The sequence below is a fragment of the Humulus lupulus genome, chromosome 1 (assembly GCF_963169125.1).
Source record: "Humulus lupulus chromosome 1, drHumLupu1.1, whole genome shotgun sequence".
Lineage (NCBI taxonomy): Eukaryota > Viridiplantae > Streptophyta > Magnoliopsida > Rosales > Cannabaceae > Humulus > Humulus lupulus.
The window spans coordinates 214,487,097-214,510,318 of NC_084793.1; the positions used below are offsets into that span (position 1 = coordinate 214,487,097).

Consider the following 23,222-nt stretch of genomic DNA (forward strand, 5'->3'; position numbering starts at 1 on the left):
TGAGCCAAAAGACTCAGTGAATAAAACAACCATCAAACAGTAGTAACTGGGTCCAGTACATCCATTAAACTCAATTGGAGACCATAGAGTCACACAAGTGCATGTCGCACTTTCTTTCAAGTTGTTGGCATCCGAGCCAGTCAAGTGCATGTTGCACCCCCAGGGTGGCCCAGCCATGGTGGCCTGCACTCCACATGCATTATGCCAATCTTAGCTTATAAACTAAGTCCCTTACACCCTTGACTTATAAGTCAAGCCACCACGTGCCTCCAACTTATAAGTTGAAGCCTTGAGATTCTTAACTATTAAGAATCTCCCAGAGCCCATCAAATTCTCAACTAATAAGTTGATCTCCATTTAACACTCTAATGATACCCTAGTTTATAAACTAAGCCTCACAGTCATACAAACAGTCTCATGTTCCATATAGCATACTTATCAAACAGTCATACCATGCATCATAATACATTCACTCAACAGTCATAGGCATAATCATAATTACGCACGTTACAGCGTACCTAATCAGACATTCACAACATAATTATAATAATGTTCATCACCTTAACTAAGCTCTAATCATGCATTCACATAACAGGTGCAGTTTTCTTACCTTTGGTCCGTATGCGGGTTACTAGCGACAACCCTCCGAGCACGATCCCCGATTCAAGCCCTTAGCGAAACCCTAGTCACAACCGTGATAAAGAAGTTCCCATCAATAACAGGTAAATAACAACTTCCAAACCAACTCTTAGCCTCCGGGACATCGAATTCCACTTAACAAGGAAATAGGTTTGATCTCGAGCCCAAACGGTTAAGTTTCCAACCTAAAAATCCCATTAAGGTCAATTTTCCCCTTATGGGCCGCGGCCCCAAAAATCTGAGCCACGGCCTGCCTCTAACTCTAGAGGCTCAGCCTCTTTGAAAACCAACGCGCGCCATGGCGCGCCCCTGAGGCGCCGTGGCCAGCCCCTGCATCTGAGCCCTACAGGCCTAAAATCCCCTTCGCAGGCCGCAGCTCATCACCACGAACCTAGAATTTTCTGGGTTTTTCTGCAACCGAACCCAACCAAAACTCACTAAATTCCATCCCAACCTTCCAATTAAATCCCCACAAACAATATACCTCTTACCAACAATCAAACCCAACTAAATACCAAATTAAACTCATCACAATTCAAAACCCAATCTCCCAATTAACAAACATGCATGAACTCTATAATTCTAGATATACCAACTGAATTAACATAATATCCCTCAATTCAAGATCCTTACCTCAGCTATATGACTCCAGTAGCAATAACTCCTAGCAATCCCCCTGGTTTCAAGCCTTCCCTCCAAGCAAGACCCTTCAAGATGATCAAAATCACCAAAGCCCCAAGAGAAAAGGTGTAGAACGAGAGAGAGAAAGAAAGAGCTGCTGATTTCTTTCCTTTAGTTTCCTTAACCTTCTGATAATTACCCAGCCATCTATATCCTAAACTGAATGGTTATGACTAATTTGCCCCTTGCCCTTAGCCTATTCAACAAGTGCTCACAAGGGCAATTTTGTCCTTTGCCTTAAATCCCGCTATCCACAATTTGCATTCTATAATTCCCGCTACTTTCAATATTCTCACACGGTCACCAATAAATTCCCACTACCCACCAATTCCCGGTAATGTACTAAATTACTAAAATACCCCTAAGCTCACCCCGAGCCGAGTATTAAGACCCCGTTGTGACTTTTTCGCTAACTTGCTCATTGGGACCGACTCTTGTTGAGTAACCCAAATATATCCACATAATAATGTGGTCTCAATCACACAAACACATATTCACATTTATACCCCTAACGGGTCAAATTACCAATATACCCTTCTTATAAGAAACGGGCCCACATACACATATGTAATATCTTTAAAATACAAGCATGATTATATTATAATAAAATTCACATAATAACTCAATTATTGCCTCCCAGCCCCCTAATCCAGGCACTAAGCCTTATTAGGAAATTTGGGATGTTACATCCACCGTCACCCTAACAATCCAGACCGTAACATTACCCTGCTTTAGTGTGTGGATCACTTAGTGTTGCGCCATGATATGAGTTACCCTAAGGGCACTATTGTTGTAGATAATACCTCAACCTTTAGGTCAACCATTTTTTAGGAGTATGGGACCAATCGTAGGTCATGGCCTTCTTTGCTCCAGGGCGCCTTTGCCCCTGGATTTAGGCAATATGTAGACGAGTCTAGCCTCGAGGTAGAACCTAAGCCCGAACCTCGTCCCAGCAACGAACACCTTCCTACTGCAAGGTGAGGCTCTGCCCTTCCCCTAGAATCCCCTCTGGGTTGAAGGAGCAGCTAGTACTTAGATTCCCCTTCTCCTCCAATAGTCCCAAGGCTGAAGGTCGTGATAATAGACTCTTCCCCCAGCTCGGAGGGTAGGACCTTTATTTATTTCCTTTGTGTATGTTCCCGACTTTGCTTGTGAATTAATTCCCTTTTTGTTCTTTTCAGGTGAAGAGATGGAATGATCTGGAGCTCCTAACCTTCGTACAGCTTTCCAAGGCGGAAAGTCCAGCTCGGGTCTTATCGTGAAGAGGCCCCGATTTACAAAGAAAACCCCTCCTATGGCAGGAAACACCTCCAAATCCCCTGCTAAGGGGAAAGGCGCGAGCTTAATAGCTCCGGCGTCTGCCATGACAGAGAAAAGGATTCCTCATCCTCCCCCTCTTCCTCGGTTCACGCCTGCTTGGGATGAGGTAATACAAGTTGATCCCCCAGCTCCTCCTGTCCCAGCCGCAACTGTGCGCTTCCTAGTCGATCCCCAGGATCTGGAGAAGATCCCCGATGCCTTTCGAGGAATCCGCTACGAGACAGCGAGCCAGATGGTGGGGCATGCTTATAAAGCCAACCCGAGGGAATTGAGGACGATTGAAGAGTGAAGCCCGGAGAACGTTTTGGAGTCAGCCTTGGGGATGACCCTCACAGTAAGATATGATTCCTTAATGAAATTTTTCTCTTCATCTTGCCAAAGTATACATCTAACTTGCCTTTTTTATTTTTGTAGTCTGCCCTGGCTCAGCACCGCAGTATAGCCCGAGCTAGAGCTAGAAATGACGAACTCCAAGCTGAGCTCAATGCCGCCAAGACCACCCTGATCGCTGCTCAAGAAGGCGAGCAAGCTACCTTTGCAGCTGCTCAAAAGAGTGAGTGTGATGCCAAGGCTGCCCTTGCATCGTCTTAAGAAAGCGAGCAGGCCGCAAAGGTTGCCTTGGCTGCTCTCCAGGTCGAGGTGGCTGAGGCCAAAGCAAAACAACTAGAGGCCAAGGCTGCAGTTAAGGAAGAGAAGGCGGTCTCACTGTCCTCCATGGAAGACATGTTGTACCATTGTTAGGCTTTTAATCAGGATGGCAACCTTTCTTTCATGGCTCCCGAGCTGTAGGATTCAAACCTTGAAAAATTCAAGGCCCGAATCTTGCAAGAGCTGTCAGAAGCAGGGGATGCTTCTACAGCGGGCGAGCAAGAGATCGAGGAGGTCACATCCTCAAAACGTCCTGGAGGGGCTCAATGAAGTCTTCATTGTTTTTATCTTTCTTTTTTTTTATTTGTTTGTAAATAATTTCCCTTGGGCTTAGTTCGAGGTTTTTCTCCTCGAGACAACTTGAATTTCAATTCATATATCTAACTTTTAATCTATTTGTCTTTTCCTTGATTATCTCTCATGTTTATGTTTTCTTAGACTTGCACATTCTAGATTTTAGGAATCGGTTTTTAGATCGGGATAGATATTTTGAGTTTGGTTATATCCAAATTTAATGTGTTGATTTATATCATACATGTTAAGTGTCAGGCCTTGGACCTGGTTATATCCAGGACTTTAAATATTTTAAACTTAGTTCGTGTTAGGTTTATTGACATCTCGAGCTTCTAAAAAAGCCATCGAACATTCAATTTTGCTAACTTCTAAGTTTTGGACTAGGTTGTATCTAGGGTTTTAAGTGATTTGAACTTAGTTCGTGCTAGGTTTATTGACACCTCGAGCTCTTAAAAAGCCGTCGGATAATCAATTTTCCAAGCTTCTAAGTTTCTAACCAACCTGGTTGTATCCAGGATAGTTTTATACCTGGTTGTATCTAGGATTTTAAGTAATTTAAAAAATTTAACTCAATCGGCAACCTTGTTCTGATCCATCTCGGGGTATATGCCCCCCAAGTAACCAGAATGTAAAGACTTTCTTGGCTGCTTTTACAAACATCAATACACGAGCTAATTTATAAATAACCTTATTAAGAAAAATTATTTAAAACCATGCTAACAAGAAAAATTACATAATAATCCCCTGTTATTTAATTAATGGCTTTTATAACTAAGCCTTACATAGATGGTTGGTAATACTTCTTTAAGTGCATGGCATTCCAGGTCCGTGGGACTGTTTCTCCACTAAGCCGAGCTAACTTGAAAGTTTCCTCACGCAAAACTTCCACGATCTGATAAGGTCCTTCCCAGTTCGGACCTAAAGCGCCGTCCTTAGGATCCTTGTTTGCCAAAAAGACCCTTCAGAGAACTAGGTCGCCCAATCCAAAACTACGTCTTTTGATCTTAGAATTAAAATAACGAGTGATTTTTTGTTGGTAATGCGTGTGCTGTAATTGTGAATCCTCTCGTTTTTCATTAATCAGGTCTAGAGATATGTTAAGTAACTCATCATTCCGCTCCTGGCTTAATGTCCTTAGTCTGTGCATGGCTACCTTTGCTTCGACGGGAAGTTCGGTATGCCCAAAGTACTTGCGGGAGCTGCTTGGGCCATACTCTTTTGGCCTCATCTAACCTTTTCTTAAGGCTTGCCTTTAGGGTCTTATTCACAGCCTCAACCTATCCATTGGCCTGTGGATATGCAACCGAAGAAAAGCTTTTAATAACTCTGAGCTTTTCACAAAAATTGGTGAAGAGATCACTGTCGAACTGGGTTCCATTATTTGACACGATCTTTTTAGGAAGCCCAAATTGGCATACAATATTTTTCACCACAAAGTCCAGGACTCTCTTTGAAGTGATGGTTGCCACAGGCTTGACCTCTACCCATTTCGTGAAATAATCAATTGCCACCACCGCGTAACGAACTCCTCCCTTTCCCATAGGTAAGGATCCTATTAAGTCGATTCTCCATACTGCAAATGGCCACGTGGATGAGATCATCGTTAGCTCGACTGGAGCAACTCGAGCGACTGTGGCGAAGCACTGGCATTTGTCACATTTTTGAACATAGGAGATAGAATCTTTTGTTAAAGTGGGCCAAAAATAACACTGCCTTAATATTTTTAAGGCTAGGTTTTGCCCCCCAGCATGATCTCCACAAAAGCCTTCATGCACCTCTTGCAGAATGGTTTTAGCCTCCTCAGGCAGAACACACCGTAGAAGAGGTAGTGAATGACCATGTCATTATAATGTTCCATCCACTATCACATACCTCAGAGCTTGATAAAGTATCTTTCTCACATCCTTTCTTTCCTCAGGTAGCCTTCCTGTTGTAAGGTATTCCACTATGGGGGTCATCCAGGTCGGCCTTGTGTCAATCATCTCGACCTCTATCACTTTTTCTGCCACGCTTGGACTCTCCAAGAATTCCACTGGTACTACATTCAAAGTCTCAGCCTCCTTGGTGGTGGCAAGCCTTGCCAAAGCGTCAGCATTAGAGTTCTGCTCACGAGGTATCTATTCAACAGTACTGTACTCAAATTCTGATAGCTCTCCCTTCACCTTAGCTAGATAAGCCGCCATCTTGGTACCACACGCTTGCTATTCCCCCAACACCTGATTGACCACAAGTTGGGAATCACTATAACACTGGACGACCTTTGCTTTCAATTCCTTTGCCACTCTAAGTCTGGCTAACAAAGCCTCATATTCGGCTTCGTTGTTAGATGCTTCGAATCCGAATCTTAGAGTTGTATGGAATCGATGCCCCTCTGGAGAGATCAATATGATCCCAGCTTTGGTTCCATTCTCGTTAAATGAGCCGTCCACGAATATTTTCCACAACTCCTGCACCGGTTCCTTCAAAAGCTCCTCTTGAAATCAGGTGCATTCAGCCACAAAATCAGCAAGGGCCTGGCTTTTGATCGAGGTCCGTGGTACGTACAGTTATCTCAAACTGGCTGAGTTCAACCGCCCATTTTAAAAGACATCCCGATGTTTCAGGTTTTTGCAATACCTGCCTTAGAGGTTGTCGGTCATGACGTGGATTGAATGGGACTAGAAGTATGGTCTAAGCTTCCTGGAAGCTAATATTAGGCAGAATGCTATCTTTTCTATCAGTGGATATCGTGATTCAACCTCGAGAAGTCTTTTGCTTATATAGTACATCGATTTTTTAGCACGGTCTTCTTCTCGAACTAAGACGGCGCTGACTGCATTTTCTGTCACGGCCAAATAAAGGAACATGGGCTCCCCAAACACAGGCTTAGACAATACTGGGGGCTCGGCCAAATGCATCTTTAGGTTGAGGAATGCCTACTCGCACTCCTCAGTCCATTCAAATCTCTTGTTTCCTCTGAGCAAGTTGTAGAATGGCAAACACTTGTCAGTGGACTTTGAAATAAATTAGTTTAGCGCTGCCACCTTTCTAGTTAGGCTCTAAACTTCTTTACGTGAGCTAGGCGAAGGCATTTCCAATAATGACATGATTTTATATGGGTTCACCTCTATCCCCCTTGTATTGACTATGAATCCCAGAAACTTTCCCGACGCCACTCCAAAAGTACATTTCTGGGGATTCAGCCTCATATTATATTTCCTCAAGATTTCAAAACATTCATTTAGATCGGATACATGGTTATCGACAGTCTTGGATTCGACTAGCATATCATCAGCATACACTTCCATATTTTCCCAATCTGACCAATGAACATTCTGTTGACTAACCATTGGTAGGTAGCTCCAGGGTTCTTCAGCCCGAAGGGCATAACTTTATAACAATATACATTTGTTGGAGTCATAAAGATAGTATGCTCCTGATCCGTAGGATTCATCGCGATCTAGTTATATCCAGAATACGCATCCATAAAAGACATGAGCTCGTGCCCCGCGGTGGCGTCTACCAACTTATCAATTCTCGGTAATGGAAAGCAATCCTTAGGACAAGCTTTGTTCAGGTCGGAGAAATCGATGCAGGTCTGCCACTTTCCGTTTGGCTTCGGGACCAGGATAGGATTCGCGACCCAGATCAGATATTTTGCTTCACGAATGAACCCGTACTTTAATAATCAAGCTACTTCTTCTTCCAAGGCCTCAGCTCGGACTGTTCCCAAACATCTCTATTTTTGGGATTTTGCAGGCATGCTTTTATCCAAGTTTAGGGTGTGCATGATCATGCTCGGGCTTATTCCCACCATGTCTTCATGGGACCAGGCAAAAACATCTAGATTCCCTTGTAAAAATTTAACCAGCTCCTTTTTCCTATCATCGCCAAGATTTTTCCCAATCTTAATGACTCTTGAAGCGTCTTTGGGATCTATATTTACCTCCTCGAGCTCCTCAATAGCTTGGAGCTCTAATCTATCCTCGTCCATTCGTGGGTTGATATCATCATTTGGGGCTCCTGGGAGGCAACTTCCACTTCCTGGGACTCCTCACCTCCGTCACTTATGGCCATTGCTTGCTGCCCGGGTTGTGATTTTACCTTCATGGAAATGCTACAGCATTCCCTGGCAGCGAGCTGATCGCCTCTAACAGTGCATATTCCCACAGATGAGGGGAATTTGATTGCTAGGTGGCAGATAGAGGTTATGGCTTCAAACACCATAAGCACAGGTCAGCCAAAAATCGCATTGTATGTGGCTGGACAATCGATGACCATAAACTCAAGAAGCTTGGAGACAGTTCGTGGACTTTCACCCAATGTTACCACTAATTCGAACGTTATGATAGCTGCCGACCCTTCACCAGAAAACCCATATAGAATCATAGAAGTTTCCTTCAGCTCGGTTACAGACAATCCATTTTTTCTAAGGTGGACCTAAAGAGTAGATTCACAGAACTTCCATTATCTACTAGTGTCCTCCTAACTCTCCGGTTGGCAAGCTGAACTGTTATGACCAGAGGATCGTTATGTGGGAACTGGACATAGCTGGCATCTTCCTCTGTGAAAATAATTGGTTGTTTTCCGAATCGCTGCTGCTTTGATAACCGTTGCTCCGGGATGAACTCTACTCCGTTATGGGACTTCAGTTCGTTGATATACCTCTTCTGGGCACCTCTGCTAGTGCCTAACAGATGAGGTCCTCCTGAAATGGTGCTATATCACCTCCTGTTATTGGAGGAGGATTGTCCTGATTCACCTGAGCTTCGGCTTGATTCACTGGAGCTTCCGGAGCTGACGAAGTGTTTTGTCCAGCGGGCTGACTGGGAGTTGCATAATTTCGGGTGTACTGAGCCAAAGGTCCCGCCCTGATGAGAGTCTCAATCTCATCCTTCAGGTGTCTGCAATCATCAGTATTACGACCGATATCACTGTGGAATCGACAGAACCTTGAAGGATCTCTTTTCACCCTTTGATTCTTTAACGGCTCTAGCTTCTTCCATGGAAGACGAGTAGAATTAGCCAAGAAGATGTGTTCTCTAGTATCCATGAGATCAATATATGTTGTGTAGACCGGTTTAAATTTCTCCACGAAGTTGTTTTTCTTTGTTCCGTTCTAGTCGCCCTCACCATTTCCCTTTCTCTTATTATTTCCCCCTTGGTTAGTCTGGGCAACGGTTTGAGCCGTAGCTGCTACATCCGTTACCGTTCCAACGGGCTGGATAGGGACTTGGCTGGTTCCTGCGATGGAAGCTCGTGCGTCTTCTAGGTTAACCCACCTTTGAGCTCGTTTCAAGAACTCGTCCACAGTATTAACTCCTTTCCTCTGTAGCTCCTGCCACATGTCGCCTCCAACAAGGATTTCCGTCTTCATTGCCATGAGCTTAGAACTTTCCTTGGCGTCTCTAGCTCGCACAAAAACATTGGCAAACCTACTTAGATATGCTTTCAACGATTCACCGGGCTGCTGCTTTACATTTGCCAGAGAGTTAGCTTTTATCCAAGCTGCTTGAGAAGCCCTGAATGCTCTGTTGAAATCAGTGGAAAAACTCTTCCACGAGTTGATTGAATGCCTTTTGTACTGTTTGAACCACTGCCTAGCTGGCCCAATCAGATTCGAGGGGAATATAAGGCATCTTAGCTTGGGCCCGATGTTGTGGGCCATCATTATGGTGTTGAACATTCCCAAGTGATCAGACGGATCTCCATCTCCGTTGAACTTTGACAAATGTGGCATTCTGAAACCCAGTGGATATGCAGTCACCGCAATATTTGGGGCAAAAAGCTCGAGCTCATCCTCTGAATCACACTAATCTTTCTCTTTTTCCGATAAGAGCCTCTTCATTAGCTCCTCCATCTGGGCTAGCCTTTTGAGGGTTTGGTCCCTGATTCCTTGGTTATTATGGGGCTCTTCAACAAATCTTGTCCTATCGTACGCGTTCGGCGGGTTGTTGTCCCTCCAAGTTTGGGTTTGGTTTTGTGGGGCATTCCCGTTATCACGTACTACAGAAGGACCTCCCCCTTGACGAGTGTAACTGACTCCTTCATTTCGGGCTGAATTTCTTCTCCGTGAATTTAGGCGATCTCGCAGATCAGGTTGTGGATCATATCGAGGACACTGTGCCGAACTTAGGTGATTTCTCATATCGCCCTTGGACCTGCCACTTTGATGAATTTCAGTCCAATAGCTTCCATTAGCGAAGCTCACTGCTCACGGTTGAGGCTGAGGATCTGGATTATTGACACGTGTCCGTGGGACATAAGTAGGGGCAGACGGATGAGGATTTCTCCTGCTGTCCCCATAAGCAAGAATGTCTCGTGCAGAATGAGGTGATGTCAAATGTCTTATGGGTGATGGGGGATGCCTGACTGGTGAGGAAATTCTTGTCCCATCAGGGCGAACTAAATTAGCCCGCGCTCGCTCCGCCCCACCATTTCTAGCTCTTTGCGTCTGGCGATCCGATCGTGACGCAGGAGGGTTGGCTGGAACATTTTGTCTCTGTGAGCCTGCTCCGACCCCTCCTCGTGGGTTGCCATGGGTATTTACAGGCACGTGTGACGGAGGTACCGAACTTGGGGTCACGATTCTAACCGATCGACTAACGTGCCGATGACCCCTGGGAGGGCCACTAGGTTGAGCATTCTGGCGATCTCGCGTTGTGGGCACAGAACTTGGGGTTGCAGTTCTGACTGACCGACTTGGTTTGGATCGGTTATTCCTGTGGGACTTATGAGAGCCACTTTGCCTCTTTCCGACATTAACGCCGGTTGCAAGAGGGGGTAACCGAGCTAAAACCTCCTTAATTTGCATGTTTTCCTTAGCAAGATGGCTTCTTAACTGCATGTTTTCCATTTCTACCGCACTTAAGTATTCTAGGTTTGGATTCAGCGGAAATGACGCTGAACTCCCAATATCGTCGTGGCCCATCGTTTGCTTTCCCGGTCGTTGCTGAACTTCAGGGCCATGCTCATTTGAAACAGCGATATGGTGGCCCCCTGCCCACCAGGTTGTTCCATCTCATTGTCGTGCATCGAGCGAGTGACCACCATGATGAGATTTGATTGGGATTTTGATGAAAGCACTAATCTCAACTCTCAATGAAAGCACCAAACTGTTGACGCGGTTTTTCGCCAACAGTGAATTAAGAAAATAACAAGGTTGAATTAGTGTTTGATGATAAACCGAAATAAGAAATCCACCTAGTCCACGAGTCTATATTATTACCGCTTTTCTCTCTCTATTTTGGCAGAGTTTCAGTATTACTGAATAATCATCCCCCCTCCTATCCAATATTCTCAGGTATTTATAGAGAAATTCCTTGGACAGGTTTGGGTAATCGCGTAAGTCAATCACAGATTTACATATTTATTACATTTAATATGAAATATTCCCATTTATACTAGGATGTGATATGATCACGAAATAAATGGTCTCCTAATATCTGGGACATTAAATATCACAGGCTGCCCATAAATGATCGTATAAAATATCTGGGTCTTCGGGGATCCGCGAATACGCCATATATTACCACGAGCTGGATATGCCTTCGAGCTCGTACTATGGAGGCCATGCCTTATGAATATTATAAGCTCGCACTTCTCAACTTATGCATCCCTAACTCGTATAACCATCATGAAAAATGTGCTGTCTACGTGGATAATACATGGACTGCTTGGCTATTTCTTCCATGTGTTTATTTGCCAGCTGTACACGAGCTGGGTGAAAGGCTTGTGCTGAAATTAGGGTACACACAACCCTTAAGAGAACCATTATTCAATTCCTCTCGGAAATGTATATATTTCATGTCTGTATATTATGTCTCTAGCCATTTACATCAATGAGCTCCAAAAACAAAAGTTTTCAACCTGATTATTTTGACAAACCATAACAAGTGACTCAAATAACTCATATGACATAAACATGACTTTATAATAACTCCAGGATTAAGATTAATTTGTATATGATCATCTTATTGATATGTTTAATTAATACTTATAAATTAAACAATATTATTAAGTATTAATAACATATCATGTCCCGTTCATGTATAATCTTTTTGGACAAAGTACATCCATTAAAATATCCTACTACATCGGTAATCCGAATCTAGATTACACGTATTCATAATACTAGTGAACCGTACTTACAGTATTTACTTCATAGATTCCATATAATTTTGTTTTACTGCAAACTGTTTAAATTTGTTCCCTACAATCTTACTCATTTCGTACCAATACAATATTGTAGCCACAATAACGAATTTGAGAATTTTATGATATTAATATAATATTATTATTATTATAATAATAATAAACAAACAATATATGCAAAAATTTATTTAATAAAACATTGTCCAAAACACATGCTTTAAAGTGCACTAATCCCAACAGATTCTCCATAAGCATTATGAGATATCTTTGGAAGAAATCCAAAAGCACCTATGCATATAATCTCATTCTAGAGACAAGTGTATGTACACTATAAAAGCTTTTATAAAATAAATATCAAATTTATCCATGCATAATTATTTATAATAATAATAATAATAATAATAATAATAATAATAATATATGTATTATGTATGAGCTCATGTGAAAATTAATCATTCTTGAATTTATATTAATTAATAAACAAAAAAGTTAGATTTTTTTTTCAATTAGTAAGAAAAATCTTAACGTACTTAACAAAAAAGAAACAAAAAATTTAAAACTAAAATCTTAAATTGAATATTCAAATATAAAAATCTAAATGTAGTTAGAGAATAAAATGATAACAAGAAAAATATACAAAATAAAAAAATGGTACGTTTTTTGTTGTTGAGAAATATGTCTTGGAACTTTTTATGAATTGTTAAAAATTGAAACAATAGAGTTGTGTGTGATATGGGAAAAGTCCCACATGGAATTGAAACACTCTTCAAGGGTACCCAGTTTTGTGCGCATGGGTGAGGACTCACACACTTGACCACCACACACGTGCGTGCGCCGCCGTCCGACCGAGCTGAGCTAGCGGGTGGTGTGGTATTTTTAAGTTTTAATTTTTTCAACAAAGGTATCAAAACGTTTATCATTTTATTAATTAAATTAATTTTAAAACGTTCATCTTTAAAAAAAAAAAACGGTTTTTATTTTGATTAAATGAAGATAAACGTTTTTAGCCGTTTATATCCTCCTCTGATTTAATGGAAAAACGTTTTTTAACGTTTTGAGGATTTTCTTATGTGTATAAGTTGGATCGAACAATTTTGAAAAAGGGGCGAGTTCTTTTTGTTCTTTCTGGGTTATATGAATTTTCTCTGAGCATTTTTATAAGGGTGTACAAGAACGATCTTCTTGGTGCAGGGAGGAATCGTACAGAGGCTGTTTTATCTTGGGGACGACGTGGTTGATAGACTGCCGTGCACACTTAGGGCAGAGCCGCGAAACATCTTAAAGAGAGCGACTTTGTCCGCGACTCAGCCAGAAAAATTGATCGGTAATTTCGTTCCAATTTTATTTTCTATTGAGGATTATCAATATGTAAATTAGAATATTTTTTTAAGAAAAAAGAAATCGTATTCTATAACCGTAATTTATAATAAGGATGTAATTTATTTTTTTTCTTTAATAAAAGAAATGGTAAAATAGATATTATGAAAGATTCAAGAAGAAAATAACTTCTATTTCCTTAGAAGTCTTTCCAAATATACTCTAAAAAACTTTTTTTATATTTTATCCAAATATACTTAAAAATAACTTTAAGACTTCAAAACTCTTCAAAAGTCATGCCGAACATTGTCATAATAACTTTTGAATGAAAAATTTTAACATATTTTTTGGTTACTCATGTAATTTACATATGAATAATAATAGTTTTTTTTTATTAACCAAATAAAATAGAAACTTAAAAGTTACTTTCAAATTATAATTAAAAATAGACATTTTGTTATCTTTAATAATAAGACACTACAGTATAACTTCAAAATAAAATTATATTTTTAAACATAGCTAAACAATATCTTAAGATAACTATTTTTCAACAAATATATTATGGATAACATGAAAGTGTCTTACATAATAACACTAAAATATAAACTAAAAATGAAAGCATGTTTTTAAAGTAACTAATAAATATTTTAAAATAACTACTTTTTTACAAATAGATTTTGATGATGTGGCCAGATGTATTTGTAAATAAAATATAATAGGTGATTTTTATAAATAAAGTTTGAAAACAACGTAATATTTCAATAAAAAAACTCATAATTTCCTTACATATAAATGCTAATAGCTTATTTTTCTTTATATCTTAATCTTTTGTATGTGAGAATTGCACATGCATAGAATTCAACGATAAAGACAGATAGAGTACTGGAGAAGCTTTGTATTTTTATCCTGATCGAAATCTTGCTCAACACAAAACAATTCGGATTCAAAACCCATTAAGGCTTCCCTCCAATAATTAAAAAAAAATAAAAAAATAGAGTGCTAGAGAAGCTGCTTGTTCTCAATGGGACAAAAGTTGTAAATTAATGTTTTTTTTTCTTGTTTGAATTCAAAAGCACATTTCCATCTTATTATCCAAACTCACAAGCTACCATGTGAAAAAATTAATACCTCCCAACCTATCTTTATTATTATTATTTTGTTTCATTAATAATTACAATAAATAACCCAAAAAGAAAAATCTAATTAAAACATTTGAATTGTGAAGGCGATTCGACGGAAGAAAGAAACAGCAGCGCGAACAAGAAGAGTACAGCTCATCCCATGCTAAATGACACCCACCGACTGCCACCTTTACATATTTTTTTGAACAAACATATTTCTTTTTTAAATTAAAAGAAGTGCCAATATTTTGTAAATTCGAATAATTTTTTGGAAGGACAATATTGTCATTTTATGACAGAAGTATTGCATCATAAATTTTGATATTTTTACAGTGTTAGTTGTCGTTTATGATATGATGATAGATGTTCCATACGGTCCAAGACAAACAGCAAGCTTTTAATCTATTCAGTGCCAAATTTTTGTTTATTTCAATTTTTTAAAACTTGTTTTTTTCTGTCGAATTAAAATTTAGACACTGCTTAAATATTTAAAATTTTAATAATATTACATATCATTATAGTGTTAAAACAATATAAACAAATGTATACAATGGCATATATCCAGCAAGTAAGTAATCACATATTAATTATAACTTGAAAAAGTTCACAAAATATTAAAGATGAGTGGGTCCCACAGAGACCAGGTTAAGAATTCAGCAAAATCCGAATTACCCGCCATAACCCTTCATCGCACTTTTTTTTTTCTCTCTCAAAAAAGAAAAAAAAAAGTAGCAAATTGGCGGGAAAATTCTTAGAGGGAAACATCAATCCTGAATTTCGCAAACCCTAATCCCAAAAACTTTCAAATATCTTTCTCTCTAGCGCATTCTTTTATATAAACCGTATAAGGTTCGCTTCTTTTAGACTGCACACCTAAACTGTTCGACGAAAGTCCTCACTGAGAAAGAGAGAGAGAGAGACAAGATGTATGTGGTTAAGAGAGACGGGCGTCAGGAGGCGGTTCATTTCGATAAGATCACCGCGCGTTTGAAAAAGCTCAGCTATGGCCTAAGTATCGACCACTGCGATCCCGTTCTGGTCGCTCAGAAAGTCTGCGCTGGGGTGTATAAGGGCGTTACCACTAGCCAGCTTGATGAACTCGCTGCGGAAACTGCTGCTGCTTTAACTGCCAATCACCCTGACTACGCTTCGGTTAGTTTTTCATTTTCGAACCCTTGACTTATGTATGATTTTTAGTTTTTGATTTTATATGTTCATTTTGTTTTGCGAGTTTGAAAATTTTGAAATTCTGTGAATATTTATCGCCTGTTTTTGGTAACATTATTTGTTAAACCATGAATAGTTTCGGTTTTCTGAATTATCTAAAATCTCTTTGGAAATGAAGAGTAAATGGATGAAGTTTGGTCAGATTTGTAGTTACAGTTGATAATTTTGTTTTAATGGGTTGAAATTTGTTTTGTATTTGCAGTTGGCTGCAAGGATTGTTGTGTCGAATCTGCACAAAAACACCAAGAAATCATTTTCTGAAACGTAAGCCTCCTTAATAGGACATTTATTTAGTTTGTCTATAATGGCTCTAGCATCTAATTAAACATTTTATCTTTTCTGGTTGTATGCTTTTGCAGGATCAAAATCATGTACAGCCATTTTAGTGAGAGATCTGGTCAGAAGGCCCCACTAATTGCAGATGATGTCTATGAAATCGTCATGAATGTATGTTTACTTTTTCCCCTCATTTATATTATACTGTATATGTTGCTGGGTAGTATGTTCTTCATAGTTTTGGAATATGTACTTTTCTTTTTAAAGATGTTCAATTTACTTAACAAATTTGATCCTGAATTTTTTCCTTTTTTTTTTTTTTTTCAGAATGCAGCTCGGTTGGATAGTGAGATAATCTATGACCGTGATTTTGACTATGATTATTTTGGCTTCAAAACCCTTGAGAGGTCATACCTCTTGAAGGTACAAGGAAAAGTTATTGAAAGACCGCAACACATGTTGATGAGGGTTGCTGTTGGAATTCACAAGGAGGATGTTGAATCTGCTATCAAGACATATCACATGATGTCTCAGCGGTGGTTCACTCATGCTTCTCCCACCCTCTTCAATTCTGGAACACCAAGGCCTCAGGTATGATTGGTGTACATTTGGTATTTAAAGAACTTAATTGTTTTAAATTGTGCAATGCATTGCGTTCTCATACAAATATCAAATGCTTCTTGCTGATTGATATTGCAGTTGAGCAGCTGCTTCCTTTTGTGCATGAAAGATGATAGCATTGAAGGCATATACGATACCTTGAAAGAGTGTGCTGTTATCAGCAAATCAGCTGGAGGAATTGGTGTTTCAGTTCACAACATTCGTGCTACGGGGAGTTATATTCGTGGGACAAATGGAACATCAAATGGCATTGTTCCTATGGTACGAGTTTTCAATGACACTGCTCGTTATGTTGATCAAGGGGGAGGGAAGAGGAAAGGTACCTTTTCTTGATTTTATGTGATATGATTTCTATTTGAAGTGTGACTTCATGTTGATTTTTTTTTTTTTTTTTTTTGCTTATAGGTGCATTTGCTGTGTACTTGGAGCCATGGCATGCTGATGTATTTGAATTTCTTGATCTAAGGAAAAACCATGGCAAGGTATGAATAATGAACTATCCATACTAGTATAATTATTATTTTGAAAAAAGGAAAATTGTGAGCTTACAATTACAATATAGCACATGATGAAGTTGATATATTTAGATAGTGTACCACTTAATGTATGTCATTGATCTATTCTTGTAGGAGGAGCATCGTGCTCGTGATCTGTTTTATGCTCTTTGGGTGCCTGATTTGTTTATGGAACGAGTTCAAACTAATGGGCAGTGGTCACTGTTCTGCCCTAATGAGGCGCCAGGTTTGGCAGATTGCTGGGGTGAAGAATTTGAAAAGCTTTACACCTGTTATGAAAAAGAGGTAAACTGATTTGGCATTGCATTGTTGTTGCTTCTAGAACATTTTTTTTTCAATGCTACTTTGCTTGTCTAGTTTTTAATAATTGGGTATGCGTACAGGGAAAAGCCAAGAAGGTTGTTCAGGCACAGAGTCTGTGGTTTGAAATTCTAAAATCTCAGATTGAAACTGGAACTCCCTATATGCTTTTTAAGGTGCTTGGCTTGTAATCTTACCTCCTGAACATACCTCATACATGATGCTTTTCTAAATGATATTCATAATTTGTTTTGTAACTATTGTCTTGCTTTCTCTCTGTAGGATACTTGCAACAGGAAAAGTAATCAACAAAACCTGGGCACCATAAAATCTTCGAACTTGTGTACAGAGATAATTGAGTACACAAGTCCAACAGAAACTGCTGTGTGCAATTTGGCATCAATTGCTCTACCACGGTTTGTTCGAGAGAAGGTAAGACTCTTCTAGAATTCATTGATAAACCTGATTTTTGTTGTTTGGTTTCTTGTGATGTGACACTTTATCATTTGTTATAGGATGTTCCAATAGAGTCCCACCCTTCTAAGATTGTCGGGAGTAGAGGTTCCAAGAATCGATACTTTGACTTCAATAAGTTGGCAGAGGTTTGTTTTATAACCTAAATCTAACTGTTTTATTGCATTTATTTTACAATGTAATATTAAATAAGTTAGCTGGAGAGCTTACTTCGTTAATATTCTTGGCTTTACATGAAGTCTCTTTGTATAATTGAGTCTCACTCAGTTTTTCTTTTGCTTGATAGATCACATCAACGGTAACTTTAAATCTTAACAAAATAATTGATGTTAACTACTATCCTGTTGAGACTGCAAAGAGGTCAAATTTGCGACACAGGCCAATTGGAATTGGAGTTCAGGGTTTGGCAGACACCTTTATTTTGCTTGGCATGGCATTTGATTCACCTGAGGTAATTCTTACTTAAGTGCTGTGCTGCTTTATTCTAGTCTTTAGCTTGGATATTTGAAGTTGATATGATCATATTGTGGTAGGCTCAACAACTAAACAAAGACATATTTGAGACTATATATTATCATGCGCTGAAGACTTCTTCTGAGTTAGCTGCGAAAGAAGGCCCCTATGAATCCTATATTGGTAGTCCAGTAAGCAAGGTATATGTGTGTGTTTTGGTTATGTAATTACATTTCCCCGTCATTGAAGTACATGTAAAACCATTGACTAAACCTATATGCCCTTAGGCTACTAAGGGTCTCAGAAAACTTTTATGCTAGTGGTAGTGGTGGTAATAGAGTAATGATATGTGCACTCAGAATATGCACCCAAACATTACATGTTTTTTAAAACAGTGGGTCTACATTTTAATAAATGTGATTGGTTAGGCTAAACTGCCACGTTACTGTGTGTAAGGTTTGTGTGTATATTTTGAGGGCACATATCATTACTCGGCGGTAATATCTTCTAGTTAGTTCATTTCAGGTTTTGTTCCTTCAGAGATCTAAAGCTTAACACCATAGTCAGGTAATGATGCATTCTCCAGTATCTTAAAGAGCCATTTTGTTGTGCAGGGAACTCTTCAGCCAGATATGTGGGGTGTAACACCTTCAGATCGGTGGGATTGGAAATCTCTGAGGGAAGTGATTTCTAAGAATGGAGTTAGAAATTCACTTCTTGTAGCTCCAATGCCTACAGCTTCAACCAGTCAAATTCTTGGAAACAATGAGTGCTTTGAGCCATATACTTCCAATATCTATAGTCGCAGGGTTTTGAGGTTTGCTTTTCTAGCCCACATTTTTAATATATTTTTTAAGGTTATTTCAATGGTTTTAATATTTCTCTCTACAGTGGTGAATTTGTTGTGGTGAACAAACATTTGCTTCATGACTTGACTGAGACGGGTGTGTGGTCACCTGCTATTAAGAACAAGATAATATATGAGGATGGTTCTGTTCAGACAATCCCAGAAATTCCTGATGAGCTCAAAGTTATTTACAAGTAAGAAACTGCAATTTTCCCACTAGTATTCTTGTTTCTGTATGGTTGCCTCTTTTTATTTTTGTTTCTGCAATTGTGCTAAGAAAATATTCTTTTATCAGAACTGTATGGGAGATTAAGCAAAGAACATTGGTAGATATGGCTGTTGATCGTGGATGCTTCATAGATCAGAGTCAAAGTCTAAACATACATATGGATCAACCCAATTTTGGCAAACTTACTTCGTTGCACTTCTATGCGTGGTCAAAGGTATGTGCACATTTTATGCCACACAATACCTGCTTCTTCTGATATGTAGAACACTGGTGTGCTTGATGTTTGATCTAGTTTAATTTGCAATGAATCATTTCTATTTTTATTTACACAATAAAGTGTATGTGCTTCTCATAATTGAGCCAGCCACTTGATAAAAATACATTTAGCCACAAACTCAACTGGATTGATATGAAGGAAAATTTCACTGTAAATGATCAGAGTATATTACCTATCCTTTGTTTTTAGGGTCTGAAAACAGGAATGTACTATCTAAGATCTCGGGCTGCAGCTGATGCTATCAAGTTCACCGTTGATACTTCTGCCATGAAAGTAATGACTTGTGATTGCCACTTTTCAACTTGTTCCTCACATTTGAATGTGCACGTTGTTGATTTATTATTTTGTTTCTATCCAATGCAGGAAAAGCCAAAGTTGGAGGATATTGCCGATACTGATTTGGCGCAAATGGTTTGCTCTCTGACAAACCGGGAAGAGTGCATGGCTTGTGGAAGTTAGAAGTATACATACATATATATTATAGTAAGTTGTTATGATGGGGACTCTGCTTTTGCTCTGACAAAGCAAAGATTAGCCTGACCTAAAAATGTTTCAGGAGATCTTTTTCAAGGTTTTGAGAAAGTAGTCTCAAAAGTTCATGCATTATCCTAGTGAAGTTTGGCTTAAATCCTCTGTATAGCTTTACAAATTTGTTACATATGTACTGTGTGCGTTAAATTAATGGATTTATCTAGTAATATGTTTGGATCTACATGGAAGTCTTTACTCCACTGCAATATATTATTTTGAAATCTACCACAAAGTTGAATTAACCCTTAAACTAGAGAGTGGAGCACTGGGCCTGCATTACCGTATATTTGGTTGGGCTTTAAACGTTAAACTTGGCAAACCAAACTGGTCAATGGTTTTGCTAATGGACTGGGGATATGCTAATTCCACCGTGCTTCAATTTGACAAGGAGAATTTAACATAATACATTACCTAGTATACTTGTGGCAAGTTACATTTATAATATTTCATTCTAAATATTATATCTTTGTTTAATTATATTAATTTAGGTATATTTGCGGAACAAGTACTAAATGTCCATAAAATAGTAATTTTGTCTAGGGCTAATTAAATAAACATGTGTCACATAATTGGTCCAATTAAAATATATGATTTTAATTTAATTAAAATTAGTTTAAAAAAAAAAATTGAAATTTTTGAATAAAAAAATCAAGTGTTCTTCCCTTTTTCCACCTTGCACACTTTCCCACTGACCAAACACTTATTTTTTTTTTCTTTTCTAAAAATCAAAATCAAGCATCATAAATTCATATCCAAATATATAACCATTCAAAATCTAACACAAAAAATATAACACCCAAATTCATACCCATTCAAAATCTAACACTAAAAATATAACACCCAAATTCATACCCATTCAAATCTAATAACACCCTAACTCATATCAAGTCAAAATCTAGCACTACAAGAAAAAACAAAATTAGCACATTCATACCCAAATCTGAACCTCCAAAGAAGAAAAAAATCCATCTTTTCTTGTGTTTGGTTGCCTAGAAATGACAAGAAAGAGAAAAATAAAACTTCAAACCAACAACCAACCATGCCCATATACCAGATCTGACGCGTTGGAAGCTTTCCAGCTGCACCTGCCATAACCATCACCGAGCCCAGACCGTGTTACTCCCTTCCTCGATTCGACGAAGACATTGTGCCTAGCAGCTTGGATCTGGCGACGTTGTGCCCAGCGAAGAACACCTCAAACCCAAGCAGAAACCCCGCCTCCGTTGAGTTCCTCGATCCTCCACCATCCCGAGTCACGCGACAACAAATTGTAGTGTAGTCAAAGTCTTGCCCAGATCTCCGCCAAGAGAGGACCCGTCAAAGCTGCTTGGCTGCCCAAGCTCCCGTTGTCTCTAGGGCTGTGCAGAAATTTTTACAACCCGCCTAACCCGAATAATCCCCCCAAACCAATCCGAAAAAACCGCAAAAAAACGCAACCCGAATAAACTGACCAAAATTTAAACTGCCCAATTGTTACATTGGGCGAGTTGAAAATAATTATCAACCCGCCCAATATAACCCAACCCGCCCAATTAAGAATTTATTATTTTTAATATATTCAAATAAATATATAAATTAATTAAGTTTTGTTTTAGTTTTTTTACTATAAATTTAAAATATTGTTTTAAGCCTAAAAAGATAAACTTCACATTATTAGTACTAGTATTTAAAAGAAAAAAGTGTAAAAAAAAAAAATACCACTTTTGTTTGGGCGGGTTGATCCGACCAACCGGCCAAAAAAAAAAATACAATTTCGGTTTGGGCAGGTTAACCAGATCAACCCGCCCAAATTATTGGACGGGTTAAATTTTTTTTTTTTTTTAATTGGGCAAGTTACGGGTCACTTTTGTTAACCCGATTATTACATTGGACGGGTAAAAATGCCTTGTAACCCGACCAACACGCCCAATGCTCAGCCCTAGTTGTCTCTAGCCATTGCCCAAGCCCTACGCCGATCAACAACCACCAAGAAAATGGTGAGGAGGAAGAAGAAAACGAAAGTAAATTTAGTTTAGGTATTGGATTTTAGTTTTGGTTTTTATTTTGTTTTTAATTAAAGAATTAAAGTCTGTTTTATTTTTTATTTAATTATTTAAAATTTTATATTATTTAAAAATGTACTTTTTAATTAATTAAAATTATTTTTTAAAATAATTATGAGATGGAACAATAAGGAGATGACAAGTATCAGTCCAGTCATCACTTTAACAGACAGAGCTGGACAAAATTACTATTTTACTAATTTTTGGTACTTTCTACGAGAAAAAAAAAAGATTGGGTCTATGTCGCGTACTAATCGCAAACATTTGGTAGTTTTGCCACAAATATCCCTTAATTTTATTTTAAAGTTATATATTTTTTTGTTTTTCTAAGTGTTGTTGGTATATTATTTTCTAACATAATATATATATATTTTTTGTGGTATGATATATCAAAGTTGTATAATTAATATTATATAAAAATTATATGATTTTTTGTTGTTATTATTGACATGCTATATGTATTTTTTATGCTATAATATATCGAATATCGTTATTGTTATTTCATAAGTAGCGTATATACCAAACATAAAAAATAATATATATTTTTTTAAAAGTCAACCTAACTTTAAAATAAATCTGATATAGCATAACATAGAAAATAAATATATCAAGTTGATAAAATAATGTAACGTAAAAATTAATGTGTTTATATATATATATATATATATATATATGAACATAATTTTCAAATAAGATTGACCAAATGATTTTGATATACCCACTAAAGAAAACAAATATACCAAGCTAATTAAATTATATACGATTAAAATTAATCTATCTTATATATATATATATATATATATATATGGACATAATTTTGAAATAAGTTAAACCAAATAAATATGATGTATCATAATATAGCAAACAAATATTCAAAGCTATTGAAATGACATACTGCTAAAATTAATATATGTATTGTTGATGCGATTTTTCGGTAACAATTGATTAATAAATCTGACAATAGAGAGATTAGGCTTTTTGTAACTCGAATAGATAATAAATAACACAATGTAAGAACACAAAGCACTCACACGATTTTACATGGTTCAGTAGTTAAAATCCACCTAGTCCCCGAGTCACTCTTATTGATCTGTTGGTGAAATTGTTTATGACAATTTCAGCAGAGCTTTTGCATACAAAAAGTCGATCCCTTTTTCTGTCCATTCCCCTTGTATTTATAAGAGATTCTCATGGGTTGTTTTGGGTAACTATACATTAATATGGTAACTTACAAATTTGGGTAACTTCTCATTTACACAAATACATGATTGCCTATC

General features: G+C 38.1%; 1 protein-coding gene across 1 annotated transcript; it reads left to right on the forward strand.

Moving 5' to 3' along the window:
* The first annotated feature begins 14,866 nt into the window (after window positions 1-14,866).
* On the forward strand, window positions 14,867-20,084 carry LOC133803236 (ribonucleoside-diphosphate reductase large subunit). The gene is made up of 17 exons (XM_062241209.1): window positions 14,867-15,305; window positions 15,583-15,644; window positions 15,740-15,827; window positions 15,984-16,247; window positions 16,356-16,596; window positions 16,683-16,759; window positions 16,907-17,077; window positions 17,176-17,268; window positions 17,375-17,524; window positions 17,608-17,694; window positions 17,853-18,017; window positions 18,100-18,219; window positions 18,634-18,836; window positions 18,911-19,060; window positions 19,162-19,309; window positions 19,562-19,645; window positions 19,736-20,084. Exons 1-17 carry the CDS (start codon window positions 15,078-15,080, stop codon window positions 19,829-19,831), a joined length of 2,427 nt encoding a protein of 808 aa, XP_062097193.1. The 5' UTR covers window positions 14,867-15,077; the 3' UTR covers window positions 19,832-20,084.
* The last annotated feature ends 3,138 nt before the right edge of the window (window positions 20,085-23,222 follow it).

What these genes read in the sequence shown, in the direction of transcription:
- LOC133803236 (XM_062241209.1), top strand. Translation starts at nt 15,078, where the DNA reads ATGTATGTGGTTAAGAGAGACGGGCGTCAGGAGGCGGTTCATTTCGAT. An exon ending in ACACCTGTTATGAAAAAGAG is followed by an intron (nt 17,078 to 17,175) that starts GTAAACTGATTT and finishes GTATGCGTACAG; the next exon opens with GGAAAAGCCAAGAAGGTTGT. An exon ending in ACTTCAATAAGTTGGCAGAG is followed by an intron (nt 17,695 to 17,852) that starts GTTTGTTTTATA and finishes TTTGCTTGATAG; the next exon opens with ATCACATCAACGGTAACTTT.